This window comes from Mytilus trossulus, chromosome 13 (genome assembly GCF_036588685.1).
Source record: "Mytilus trossulus isolate FHL-02 chromosome 13, PNRI_Mtr1.1.1.hap1, whole genome shotgun sequence".
Classification (NCBI taxonomy): Eukaryota; Metazoa; Mollusca; class Bivalvia; order Mytilida; family Mytilidae; genus Mytilus; species Mytilus trossulus.
In genome coordinates, this window is record NC_086385.1 from 8,364,054 (window position 1) to 8,379,438 (window position 15,385).

The 15,385-nt window shown below is 33.9% G+C and overlaps 2 protein-coding genes across 9 annotated transcripts in view; one reads left to right on the forward strand and one right to left on the reverse strand.

The window, feature by feature from the left end:
* The window catches only part of LOC134693929 (uncharacterized), a 92,859-nt gene extending 81,277 nt beyond the window's left edge, over positions 1-11,582 (forward strand). For all 8 annotated transcript variants that reach the window (XM_063554872.1, XM_063554873.1, XM_063554875.1 and 5 more), the window contains 3 exons: positions 7,580-7,810; positions 9,259-9,372; positions 10,572-11,582. In XM_063554872.1, the coding sequence (XP_063410942.1) occupies positions 7,580-7,810; positions 9,259-9,372; positions 10,572-11,134 (908 nt within the window). In that variant the 3' untranslated portion in view covers positions 11,135-11,582. The remainder of the gene's footprint in view (positions 1-7,579; positions 7,811-9,258; positions 9,373-10,571) is intronic.
* On the reverse strand, positions 2,360-7,493 carry LOC134693931 (uncharacterized). Its single transcript, XM_063554882.1, has 3 exons — positions 7,226-7,493; positions 6,132-6,194; positions 2,360-3,256 (listed from the first exon to the last, which is right to left on the reverse strand). Exon 3 carries the CDS (start codon positions 3,245-3,247, stop codon positions 2,420-2,422), a length of 828 nt encoding a protein of 275 aa, XP_063410952.1. The 5' UTR covers positions 3,248-3,256; positions 6,132-6,194; positions 7,226-7,493; the 3' UTR covers positions 2,360-2,419.
* Positions 11,583-15,385: the final 3,803 nt, after the last annotated feature.

Consider the following 15,385-nt stretch of genomic DNA (forward strand, 5'->3'; position numbering starts at 1 on the left):
AGACAGATTTTTTTCTAGTTTTTTGGCCAATTTTCCTCACATTGAATTTACTTGTATGTTGCTCTTGCCTGATTGAGTACCAAAAGTTGGTTATATGAAAATGGCCTATTGTGTTAATAAATACTGTATTTTAGTGTCAAGTACTGTAAAACCAACTTACATTCGCGAGTAGAAAAATAATGGGAATATAAATCGTCATGAATATGTAAACCTTGGATCTTTCCTTATTAAACTTCATCCAGTTATTCAGAAAACTGCATAATTAAATAGCCGCCAAGTGGTCAATAAAGGGTGAAACGCGAAATAAAGTTGGTTTACAGTATACCAACCTGCACAGCAATATATTTATTTTTTCTTTACAGTGATCATTATAACAGATGGTGTATCTAATATACATGCAGAGAACACCATACCTGAGGCTCAGAAAGGGGTACATGTTATAATATATTTATCTTTCCTTTACAGTGATCATTATAACAGATGGTGTATCTAATGTAACGTGTAACCGGGCGATCAATGGATCCGTATCTGAATAATTCAGGATTTCAAGTGTTCAACCTAAATTTGCGACACAACAAGTTGTCCTATTTAAAACATTTAACACACCCTTAAATGAATTCACAATGTCAAATATATAAGCTACACAATGCATATAAACTAAATTACAAGGTGAAGTTCCTCATTCACTTTGTATAAACACAATGCCTTATTATAGAATATATACACACAATGTCACTATGCAATCACTTTGCAACATGTATTAAGCCTGAGTATTCACAATGTCACTAATATATCACTATGCAACATGCATCAGACACTTTATTACACAATGTCACCAACGGATTACTATGCAACATGCATCAAACACTTTATTACACAATGTCACCAACGGATTACTATGCAACATGCATCAATTTATATCACACAAAACGTATAAACACATTATCACATATATACAACATCTATTAACAATATCCACCAATTTGTAATATCACCTTTGAATATTCAATAAACCACTATAACACAGCGACACAAAAACACTTGCACAATGCTTCAATGCACAAGGAATGTATATGAACACAGCTCAACTCACACACTAATTATCACTATGAATCCGAACGAAATGAATATATTCCAAACTGGTAAGATTTAAACACAGTGCACTTTCACTTAAACACTTCCACAATATAACAACTTGCAACACCAGCAAGATTTCACAATGTATTCTCACTAATACACGTCACAATGTAACAACTTGCAACACAAGCAAGTATACACCTTGTACTTTCACTGTACAATAACTTATTATATAAGTTCACTTTATAACACAATCACTATTCGAAATATTCACATATAAATCCAAACACTATAATTTATATCCTTTGAATCACTAAAGCCACTCTACTTACCAGTTGGAATATTTAATCCTAGTTAACTGTTCAATGGTCCACATAAAACTGACGAAGTTTCTCTGTCTTGAGCTGCCTTATATACTACGATATGGAACGGTCCATTATACGTGAAGGGGTGAAAATCAAGACTATACCAAAATTAGGGGTGTTTTAAGTAATAGATGGTGCTCCAACTATGGAGAAACTTGTATACATATAGAAACACAATTAACAGGGAAAGACAACTGGAGTTTCACATCAAAATAAATATACTATGACCGATTTTCGTTACACTACCCACGCCTCAAAAATCATGCGTCCTCGCATGACTCCTTGAATATATCTGACATGCTGATAAATCATCTATCAAAGTGGCCATTTTTCATACCCAAACTCCTACCATAGTGCAGTCACTATTTCCATTGGACATACCTGCTGACCACAACGTCAGCCTACCAGTTTGTCCATCAGGTCTTAACTGATGACATCACAAGGCACAACCCGTAGAAACAAAGCCTACCTATGTCCTAATTCCTGTCAGCCATATCAAAACACATTAAACTTTCTTCCTATAAACAAACACTTTTCACAGTATATTTCTCCTTTTGTCCGAATAAAACTTTTTAAAACTTCCTATTTCAAAATATCTCTGTTTCCAACAATGAACCTCTTTCCTAATAACGTCTGTAATTTACAGTGTCACTGCCAAAGAATATATTTAAACGGTCCCTAACAAATTTTGCCTCTGCAGCGGCCCCAATGAGCCTACTCTTAACGAAATCTACAGGAGGGGTCTTTTACATGCACAGGGCGTGACATTTTCCTGTACATGGGGCCTCGGATTTAACGTCCCCATCCGACGGACTCCAATAATAAAAACACCAAGAAGAAAACATGGCAGAATGGTATGATTTATTTCAGTCATTTCTTTTGACTGAATAAAAATAAACACAATGTAGCAGCACAATCATATAATAATCAAAGTCAAATTAAACTATGAAATCATGAAATCACAAATTCTTCATTATTCACTTAGGAACCTTCTTTTCAACAACTTTCACTTGTTTGCCATCTTTCAGATACTTTGTAATTGTCTTGACGTACACAGTCTTCATATCATCTACATTACAAGTACACTGACATCTGTGAGGTATTGTATTTGATCCCAGAGTCGCTGTATTAATACTGGTTATACCAGGCATTGTCTTGACAAGTTTTGTTTTTAGATCCTGTACTGTAGTTGTTTTCCTTTTCTTTGGTGCAATTATAGGCATAGGATCTGTTTTCTTCCTGAAAATTCTTCCCATGTTCACACTCTCATCTATTTCGTCCACAGGCTTCTTTGGCTGACTAACAATAACTTCACTTGGTTTATCAACAAGTTCTAGATCATCATCATCCTCATCACTGGAGATATCGTCATAATCTGTAAACAGACTCTTTGAGTTGTCCAACTTTACAGTATCTACAAAATTTTCTCCTTCTTCTGGTTCTGTAGTTATTTTTGTTTTATGTGTGTCCATCGTTTGAGTTGATGACTCACTTTCACTTACAGGTTTGTTGTTGTTTTCATCTTTACTTTTATCTTCAGAGACAATCTCACTCTCAGTGTCCTCAGAATCATCCTTATTATCTGTACTGCAATGAATCTTCTTAAAGTGCCTGGTGAGATTAGCTCTCTTGTTTGTGTTGTATGAACATAACTCACAGAACAGCCGTGAATCTGTACATTCAATCAAATGGCGGTTTCGGTCTTCTTTATTTCCAAATTCAATTGGGCAGAATGGGCATTGAAACTTTTCTTCCAAGGCTGGTGTAAACACCACCTTCCTTGGTGTTTTCTTGGTATTTGGCATGATGTCCTTCTGAAATTACAGCAATAAGAACACACTATTAATCTTTAGAATAAACTATAAAACAATACCAACTATATACACAATTTTATAGACATCATGAAGACTAACTTTATATATATATATATATACACTTAAGATACTTATGAACGCCTAATCAACACAGTAATCTTTCATCCATACAGGTTTAAAACGCTTTCTCTTTTCAGGCTCATGACTACTTTCTTCCAAACACTTTGTTCCTAAGTCACTTGTCACAATCTCTTCTTCATTTTGCATGTTTCCCCAACCTTCCGTACTACACACATCATTAACTGTTTCTTGTTCCCGACCGTTCTCACTTTCTATTGCCTCGTCTCGTAGCGAAAGCTGTTTTGTAACTATCATCAGGGTGCATTTCCACTTGCCAGTAGCCTGAACATAAGTCCAGCGTTGAGAACCAGGCACTGCCGGCAAGTTGTTCCAGGGAATCGTCAATACGAGGGAGAGGATATGCATCTTTTACCGTAACCTTATTCAATCTCCGATAATCAACACAAAAGCGATAAGATCCGTCCTTTTTCTTTACTAAAACAACACCTGATGCCCAAGGACTATTAGATGGTTCAATAACTCCTTTTTCTAGCATATCATCAATGTTCTTATCAACTTCCTGGCGTAAATGCACTGGAGCGCGCCTAGGAGGTTCTTTAACTGGTTGTGCATTCCCAGTATTGATTCTATGTTTTACAAGATTAGTGTGGCCTAACTCCTTATCAGATTCAGCAAATAAACCTTCATATTTGCTGATAAGTACTTTTAACTGATCACTTTGTTGTTCGTCTAGATTTTCACAAGCTTTCTCATATAAAGCCTTCAGATCCGAGCGAAGTTCAAATGATTGCTTGTTTTTCAAATCCGACTGGGTGTTTTCACAAACAGATTCAATCTTATGTACTTGTCCAATTGTTGAACCCTGGTACACAACCTGCGAGTCTTGCTTCATATTCAGTAACCTAACAGGAACACATTCATTAACTTTTACTAAAGTTCTAGCTATCAAGGGCCCATCGTTTTTCGCACTGTTTTCCGGTGGTTCAATAACACCCTCAAAACTATTCAAATTATATCCCCCAGGAAAACATACCTTTCCGTTTACCACCAATTCTGAGGATGGGGGAATACTAACTGTTTCTGATGACACAACCCGATAGCAACCTAAGGGTCCCTCAAATATTAATTGTATCTCAGATTCTCCTAGAAACAGCCTTTCAGACACAACGTCCAATACGCATTTGTTTGCCTTAAGAAAATCTAGTCCAAGTATTCCTTCGGCTTTGATATCCGCTACAAGTGCTTCAAACTTGAATGTCTCCTTTCCAATTAGAATACTAAAATATCCTTTACCGTACAATGTCAAAAGTCCACCATTGGCTGATGTTATATTTTGGGATGTTTCATAAAGTTCAACCTTACAATGCTTTGGCAAACTTTCATAAAATTTAAAGGATACAATAGACAACGTTGCTCCTGTATCAACAAGAAATTTACAAGATCGTTTGTTTAAAATTGTATCAACATACATACCGGCGTCTTCAATGATTGAGACCCTTGATTTAGCATTATGATTTTGACCTCTGTTTGTATGTAATCTTCTTGTTGTATCCCTTCGCGACGGACTTCGACATTCCGCTTGAAAGTGTCCTAGTTTACCACAATTGAAACACTCTTTATTTCGTTTATAGTTTGTTACCCATCTCTTATTGTCAAAACTGTTACCTGAACTTTTCATTTTTTCTAATTCACTTTGTAAGGTTTTTATCATTCCCTCCATTGTTTTCATTGACATCTCTATTTTTTCCATAGCACCCGTGTGTGCTCGAGAATTGATATCAGTAGAATCAATGTTTTCACTTTGATTTGTAGACCGCAAATGACCACGATTCACTCGGTTGCTACTTTCAGCTTGGTTAAAGGCTTCTAATTCTACTGCTAAGCGAATAGCTTCATCTAAATTAATGGGCCGTGATTGCTTTATTTTCAATCGCATTTCTGAATCAAACAATCCATCAATAAATTGATCTTTTGCCAATGTATCGCGCACTTCACGCGGAGCTGTTGGGTATGCAAGGTTAGAGAGTCTCCTTACTGCTTGTCCCATTTCAGGCAAAGTTTCAGATGCCTTTTGTTTCCGTTCACGAAACTGAACTCTGTACAGCTCTGTTTGACTAGTCGGAGCAAAACGTTCCTCAAGTGCATTTACAAGTGTCACAAAATTACTTCGCACATCTGTGGGTAGATCGCCTAATACTGCTTGCGCTTGGCCTCGAAGTGAAACTGCTAGATAAAGACCCTTCTGATTTTCGGTCCAATTATTAACTAATGCAACCATATCAAAATGAGACTTGTAGTCTATCCATGAACTTATCCCGTCGTATGTTGCCGGTTTGCACTTAACACCTTGATTGTGGGGTTCACTATTTCGACACTGTTTGTCGATATCTGTTATCTCATTTTTAGTATTTACATTACGTTCACGCTTTTCGGCACAACTATTGTCACTTTTTAAAATTTGTTTATTTGCACTCAGAGGCAAAGTATCTTTTTCAGAAAAACTATCACTTTTACTCGGTAGACTTTCAACAAAACGTACTTTCGGTTTTTCAGTCCTAAACACTACCGTATCTCTTGTTAAAACATTCTCCTCACTACTCATATCAACACCACTTACTACTCCTGAATCTTTTTCACTTTGCGTAATAGTAGATTTAATCTTATCACTCTTGGGCGTTGAATGCAGAAAACTATGTTTCAAACTGCTTTCTAATCTTTCAATAACATTGTTTAATTGTCCCATATCTGTATCAAATTGATTTTGTGCCATTTTATATTATTGAACAGTACTCACCTTATGCAGTTTTCTTCAACTTTAATTTGTATAATACTTCTTGTAACTCTATCTCTACTTTAACTACAAAAAGAACAATAACACTTATCTATAAAATATTCACAACTGGATCAATCAATATATATGTATTTACATTAACGATTTAGACACATGAAATCCCACCGCTTGCCACCAAATTTGTAACGTGTAACCGGGCGATCAATGGATCCGTATCTGAATAATTCAGGATTTCAAGTGTTCAACCTAAATTTGCGACACAACAAGTTGTCCTATTTAAAACATTTAACACACCCTTAAATGAATTCACAATGTCAAATATATAAGCTACACAATGCATATAAACTAAATTACAAGGTGAAGTTCCTCATTCACTTTGTATAAACACAATGCCTTATTATAGAATATATACACACAATGTCACTATGCAATCACTTTGCAACATGTATTAAGCCTGAGTATTCACAATGTCACTAATATATCACTATGCAACATGCATCAGACACTTTATTACACAATGTCACCAACGGATTACTATGCAACATGCATCAAACACTTTATTACACAATGTCACCAACGGATTACTATGCAACATGCATCAATTTATATCACACAAAACGTATAAACACATTATCACATATATACAACATCTATTAACAATATCCACCAATTTGTAATATCACCTTTGAATATTCAATAAACCACTATAACACAGCGACACAAAAACACTTGCACAATGCTTCAATGCACAAGGAATGTATATGAACACAGCTCAACTCACACACTAATTATCACTATGAATCCGAACGAAATGAATATATTCCAAACTGGTAAGATTTAAACACAGTGCACTTTCACTTAAACACTTCCACAATATAACAACTTGCAACACCAGCAAGATTTCACAATGTATTCTCACTAATACACGTCACAATGTAACAACTTGCAACACAAGCAAGTATACACCTTGTACTTTCACTGTACAATAACTTATTATATAAGTTCACTTTATAACACAATCACTATTCGAAATATTCACATATAAATCCAAACACTATAATTTATATCCTTTGAATCACTAAAGCCACTCTACTTACCAGTTGGAATATTTAATCCTAGTTAACTGTTCAATGGTCCACATAAAACTGACGAAGTTTCTCTGTCTTGAGCTGCCTTATATACTACGATATGGAACGGTCCATTATACGTGAAGGGGTGAAAATCAAGACTATACCAAAATTAGGGGTGTTTTAAGTAATAGATGGTGCTCCAACTATGGAGAAACTTGTATACATATAGAAACACAATTAACAGGGAAAGACAACTGGAGTTTCACATCAAAATAAATATACTATGACCGATTTTCGTTACACTAATATACATGCAGAGAACACCATACCTGAGGGTCAGAAAGGGGTACATGTTACAATTTATCTATCTTTCCTTTACAGTGATCATTATAACAGATGGTGTATCTAATATCCATGCAGAGAACACCATACCTGAGGCTCAGAAAGCCAAAGAAGAAGGAGTACATGTTATAACTATTGGTGTGGGATCTTTTGATTCTGCAGAGCTGGAAGCAATGGCTAGTGAACCCATTGCTAATAATATGCATATAATTGATGATTTCAATGCTTTGACACGTTTGACCACTGACTTGGTTAAAGCCACATGTAGAGGTAATGTTTAAATCTATAAGATGGTGGTAAAAAAGGGGGAGCTCATTTGTGCAAGATTGAACAGAGTCACAAAGAAACCATTTCACAATGCATACCTGCCAACTTTTTAAAATGCCCATGGGGTTTTTTGAGTACAGGATGGCTGCCATAGTCCTTAAAAACCTTCAAGGGGGCCTTTTAATACATTTTAATGTTGTTTTTTTAGGCTTCTTTATATTTTTACAAGCCTGAAGTTATTGTAAAAGTACTTGTTTTGTTTAAAATTGTGGACAAAATCTCTCTTTCAAAATTTCTATTTGGGAGCCTACATGGGGAAATCCCCTGCAAATAGTGACAGTAATGGCAGGTATGCAATGAATGAGAAATAATAAAAAAAATTTGCAAACTGGATACATGAAAATAATTATAACCACCTATTTCAATTTTAAGTTTCCTTTTTGTTTGTAACTTAATTAATCTTCTGATATTTGGTGTAATAGATGTAATACTTGTGTGCAAATTTGTCTGCCATACATAAAATCACACAGGACTACGTAAACTTTGACATCATTATTCAAAACACAGTGGCGGATCCAGAACTTTTCCTAAGGGGGCCCTCTGACTGACCTAAGAGGGGGCCTGCTTCAGTCATGCTTCAATGATTCCCAATATAATCAACCAAATTTTTCCCACAAAAGGGCCCCCCCCTGGATCCACCTATGAAACATTTAAAATCACAATTAAAAACTGATTGTTGCTTAACATCAGAAGGTTATTCAGAGCAGATCTAAGGTCATTAATTAGGTCATTCAGCTAAATACCAAAAGTGTAAATATGGTCATTTACATATGATGTGTCAAGGCGGTTGGTCTAAAAAATATCAGTCTGCAATACAGAAGAGGGTATCTATCCTGTGCGGTTAAATAAAGAATAAAAAGTAACGTTATAAAAAAACCAAACATCAAGGACAAAATGATAAAAATCAAAAGCTCTAACATTTCAATGCAAACAAATGAAAACACTGTCATATTTCTGACTTGGTCCAGACATATCCTTATATAGACTAAGATGGATTTATAAAAAGAGTTCTGGCACCTTCTCCAAATTTCCCCCTCAAAATTCTTTATATCTGCTTTAGAAATTATTTTTTTAAAATGTAACATATCAAAATGTATGGTTGCGTTTTAAAATTATATGAAAATTCCATTATTAGTTCAATTATTCTCAAACTACCAAGCCATTAGCAGACTATTGAATTTAGGATCACGCGCCATTATTAAGTTGTACTTTAACCTATAATTAAATTGTTGACATTTTATACCTTGTGACTTGGATGGAGAGTGTCTCATACCACATCTTATTTATATCTTTTAAGAACAATTTTGAAAAACAAGTTAGGGGAGATTATTTTGAAACTGTTTTAGAAAAAGGAGTTAATCAGATAATCAGATTTTACTGTTATTTTACAGATGAATCAATATGTAACGAAAACCCTTGTTTGAATGGCGGTGTCTGCAGTGTTGGGGTCAATACGTTCCAATGTGAATGTCCAATGGGATACTCAGGTCTTAGGTGTGAGAAAGGTATGTATATATAGATAGATATTACTAAGATAGATAAAGATTCTACCACTGGATCGAGTGTGATACCATATTTATCCACTCTAGACATTTAAAATTTAACTGTCAAGAAAAGTAGATAGACAGATAGATAGATTATTGTCCTAAAATCATGCAAGTACAAAGATTACAGAGAAGTTAGAAATGATATGCATCAAAATAAAAAGGCATCTAAAATAACATAGAGATAACATATAAAAGAATATGTTTATACTTATACAGTCTAAAGGAAAAGTTAAAACTGTATGAAGAAATACTATTTTTGTATAAATGTACAGTGAAACCTGGCTAAACTGAATCCTGCATACACCGAAAACCTGTATAAACCAAGCATATTCTTCAGCCCAGTCATATCAATTTGTATGGGTTTTGAAACTGATAAAACCAAATATTGGCCAAAACTGAACAAAATCCAAGTCCGGAAGAGGTTCTGTTGATACAGGTTAAACTGTATAGCTCTTTAACTGTGGTACTTTGGATATGGTTTCTGTGAACAAATGTGAACGTGAATGTTAGTAGATCTGTTGATAAAAGAGAGACAAAAGATATGTATACCAAAGGGACAGTCAAACTCATAAATCTAAAATAACCTGACGCCATGGCTAAAAATGAAAAAGACAAACAGACAAACAATAGTATATCTGACACAACATAGAAAACTAAAAACTTAACCACACGAACCCCACCAAAAACTAGGGCTGATCTCAGGTGCTCCGGAAGAGTAAGCACGGTTTGAAAAGAGGGGCTAAAGATACTAGATGGAAATTCAAACTCATAGATAATAAATAAACTGACAACGCTCAATGGCTATAAAGAAAAAGACAAATAGACAAATAATAGAACACAAGACACAACATAGAAAACTAAAGACTGAGCAACATGAACCCTACAAAAAACTGTGAGTGACCGGGAAGGGTAAGCTGATCCTGCTTCACATGTTGAACCCATTGTGTTGCTTAAATGTTATTACAAACCTGATAAATAGTCATTTTGGTTAGGGAACGGGATTGTAGAACCATACAACATTAGGAAAATATCTGATATCATCTGTGAAAGAGATTTTACATTATTACTGATGTATGCATCGGCAACTGATTTACAATTGAGCTATATTTTCTTTTGAAGGCAATGACATATTAAAAAGAAACTTTATTTTTTTGTAGCCTGTTTAGACAGAAAGGATATTGTGTTTGTATTAGATTCTTCATCCAGTGTCGGAAAAGATAATTTCCAATATATGTTAGATTTTGTAAATGCATTAGTAGAGGAAATTGGCAGCACTTCAAACGAACACAGATTTGCCCTTATAACTTACAGTACTGAGGTTCATCTAGTTTTCAGCCTCGGTAGATATTCTAATGGTGATGTTGGTAGGGTTATTTCTACAACACGTTATAAAGCAGGCTCAACGAATACTGCTGGAGGTCTACGTACGGCAGCCGATGTGTTGAAAATGAACGGTGGCAGAAGTTCGGCTGAGGATATTGTAATTCTGTTGACCGATGGTCAGTCTAATCTCAATTCCAGAGATACGATACCATCAGCAGAAGCTTTGAAACAGAAAGGTGTCAAAGTTATAACTGTCGGTATTAAGATAGCTGACACTGACGAAATAAAAGCGATAGCTTCTAGTGAAAAGGAGGTATTCATAGCCAAAGACTTCCAATCTCTTAAAGATATTAAACAAGAAATATCAGAAAATTCATGTCAAGGTAGTGGAAGATAGTTCAGTGTGCAATAGTTCATATTTCTAACATTTAATGAAATTTTTTTAATATTTTTTAATCTTCTGTGTATATACAAAGTTCTACGAAGTTTGTGTTGTATACATGTATTTATATGTCTTTAAATTTAGTTTCTATATCTAAGGTTTTTTATTAATGTATCTATTAGTTTTTCATTTAACAATGACATATTATGATGTTTATTTTTTCCTTTGGAATTATAATTTACAAATTTTTGTATATAACATTTGCTTATCCAGGTTGTTTGAACAAAAAGATTAAAAAAATCTTATAAAATAGTCAAAGAATGTAAAAATCTTATAAAATTAGGTGTGAATAAAAAATATGCAACAAACAATCAAACAAATTGAATTTGAGAAAAATAATCTAAGTGACTATTTTTTTTTTATTTTAACCCACGGCCAAGTCTTATATGTAGAATGAAGTTATTGTATACATGGTATATTAATGTAATTAATGAAATAGATATTATTAGCAATTATTAATTGACCTTTGTTTGCTTGTATACTAATGATAAATATAACAATTTGTTGATTTTTGTGTTATTTTATTTAAGGCTACATTAAATTTGTTTTTTTTTTCAATATTTTAACCCTTATGAAAATTAGCGCTGAGGTGGATGGGGCAGTGGCTTGTTTTTTTAGAGTAAAATAATTGTGAAATTTATTTTTACTTTTTTGTTGTGGAATTTTCTCAATGTTTGATTCAACTCTTGGCTACTATCAATTAAAAATTTCCGTTTTAAAATTTCTATTTATATATTTTTTTGTAAGAAAATAAGTGATTCATAACAATGGCAGAATAATTCAATGTGGTCTTATGGGTAATTCATCATTTCACCTGTCATTTGTATAATTGTATCTCTTCATAAACTGTGATGTTTAATTGTCATAAAATTATAATATATATAATGTTATACATAGTTATATAGTTATCTAATTCTCTGGTATATTGAATGAAACCTGCATACTTTCAAAACCTTGCATAGCTAAAGTTTTAAAAGTAGAACCTGGTTCTGACATTATCTTAAGACTCCTATTAAAAAAATCGATTTTTTTCCAAAATATTTATGTTATACAAGGTATGGGACAGAATGAAATTGTTATCATTTACAAGGCACCCTCAAATTATAAAAAATATAAAGATAACATTTTCATGTTATACTTTATTCTTGAAGAAACATGCAGTGTATTATAGATGTTCCTTGTGCAGTATTTTCAACCCCTACTATTTTTGTTGATGTCAGAAGATATACAAAATTTTCTAGATATTTCCTTTGTTTATGTATCATTTTATGCATATGCTATTTATCACATGATTGTCATGTGACATGTTGCATTGAAATATTTTATGATGTATGTATTTGTTTACTAATCATTTTTAATAAAATTTACAAAAAAAATAAATGAGTTAATCATTAAAAAATGGCTTGGTAACCAAGGTTAAAAGCTTCAGTTAACGATGATGGAAGACAGTATGTAATTATACCCCAAAACGGTTTTTGCATGGAGTGTTATCTTTTTACCAGTTCGTTCGTCTGTTAGTCGCAACTCATCTGAAATCTCACAACACAATTTCCTGTAACTTCATAAATAATAAGGACATACTATATGTGGATGTGCATATCAACAGGACATTATGATTCCAAATTGTTTTCTAGATATATGAAGTTGTGGTATGAGTGCCAATGAGACAACTCTCTATCCAAGTCATAGTTTGTAAAAGTAATCCATTATAGGTCAATGTTTATTGTTGAAGGCTATTAGGTGACAAACATTTTCATACATTCACTTCAATTGTGATGTGGTAAATAGTTACTTCATCTGACGTATAAAACACTTGGAAATGATTAGATATTTCAACAAAGATGTATTTCAATGAAATCTTTCTTCAACAACGTTAATTTAGAGTCAATGGTTAATATCAATTAGATGTGACGATTTGCAATTGAGGAGCTTTCTACATTTTTATGCTCCACATAGGAACATTATGTTTTTGGTCCATGCATTCGTTTATCTGACCTTCTGTCTATCTGTGTGTCTTGCTTTAGGTTGAAGTCTTTAGTCAAGATCGTTTTTATACCCCAAGCGACGGGTTGCGGAGGGTATAATGTTTTTTACACGTCCGTCCGTCAGTCTGTCCGCCAGTCCTGTTTCTTGTCATCGCAACTCCTCTCAAACCAAACAACAGAATTTCACGAAACCTTTTCAGATGATAAGGACATACTATGTAGTTGTGCATATCGACGGAAAATTGCGATTCAATTTTTTTTCTAGAAGTTACGCCCCTTTGAACTTATTAACTTTAATGTACTAATGCAACAGTTTGTCATCGCAACTCCTCTCAAACCACACAACAGAATTTCACGAAACCTTTTCAGATAATAAGGACATACTATGTAGTTGTACATATCGACGGGAAATTGCGATTCAATTTTTTTTCTAGGAGTTACGCCCCTTTGAACTTATTCGCTTCAATGTACTACTGCAACAGTTTGTCATCATAACTCCTCTGAAACCACACAACAGAATTTCACGGAACCTTTTTAGATGAAAAGGACATATTATGTAGTTGTGCATATCGACAGGAAATTACGATTCAATTTTGTTTCTAGGAGTTACGCCCCTTTGAACTTATTCGCTTCAATGTACTACTGCAACAGTTTGTCATCATAACTCCTCTGAAACCACACAACAGAATTTCATGAAACCTTTTTAGATAATAAGGACATACTATCTAGATGTGCATATCGACAGGAAATTACGATTCAATTTTTTTCTACAAGTTATGCCCATTTGAACTTGTTTACTTCAATGTACTACTTCAAAAGTTTGTCATTGCAACTCCTCTGAAACTACACAACAGAATTCCATAAAACCTTTTAAGATAATAAGGACATACTATTTAGATGTGCACATATCGACAGGAAATTACAATTCAATTTTTTTCTAGGAGTTATGCCTCTTTGAACTTATTTGATTTAAGGCACTACTTCAACAGTTTGTCATCTCAACTCTTCTGAAACCAGACAACAGCCAATGAAATTTTGTAGATAATAAGGACAAACTATGTAGATGTGCATATTGGCAGGAAATTATTATTCAATATTTTTTCTTATACAATTTTTTTTCTTACACTTATTTAATTTCTCCAATGACACTGTGGGGACGTGGGGTATGTGAGCGTGCTCACTAAGGTTCTTTAATTGATTAAGTTAAAGTCCAATCAAGTTGAAACTAAGTACACATGTTCTCTATGATATGACCTTTTTCAATTTAATGCCAATAGCTATCAAAGGTACCATGATTATAGTATTGTATGCCAAACGCGCGTTTCGTCTACATAAAACTCACCAGTGACGCTCATATCAAAATAGTTATAAAGCCAAACAAGTATAAAGTTGACGAGCATTTTAGAGTTCTAACCCCAATGTCACGGTCCACTGAACATACAGAATCATAGTATGAATGAGGCATCCATGTACTATGGACATATTCTTGTTGAAACTTTCTTTATTTTTGGTTGAACAACAAACAGCATCTGTCATGCTGAGGGGGATGGAGAAATGGTTATCCAGCCAAGATCACTTCAGATTTAAAGATCTTTCGATCAACTGGACACATTTATCATGTTCAAACAGGATCTACACGAGATGCACCTTTAAAATTATTTGAAATTTTGAATTTTGACAGAAATCATTGTTCACTAAACCATGACGTATGATAGTGTCCATGGAGCCCTCTGCCCAATGGACACATTTTTGTGTTATTGCCTGTTATAAATAAGAAGATTACTATAGTTTAAGAACAGAACTCAAGCTCTGTAGAAGATTAGTTCATCAGGAAAATATCTATCAGTTACTTTGGAAAAAAAAGATAATTAAATATTTGCATGTGCTGATCTGCAAAAATATGAACTTGCAATGGTATTTTTAGCTCAGCTGTCTCAAAGGGCCAAGTGAGGTTTTTTAATCACTTGGTGTCAATCAATGTCGTCCGTTAAATTTTACAAATACAATGTATCTTCTACTCTGAAACTTCTGGACCAAATTTAACCAAACTTGACCACAATCATCGTCAGCAAGACAAGGTCTACGAACAAGGCATTTACTTCTTATATAGTAAGTAGACTGTCGCTTTTTATAGGAGTGTTTGCTCTAAAATGATGACGTTTCGTTCCCTCTTGTAAAATAAGCAAAAAGAGCATCTAATTGAGCATCCTCTAATGCACAG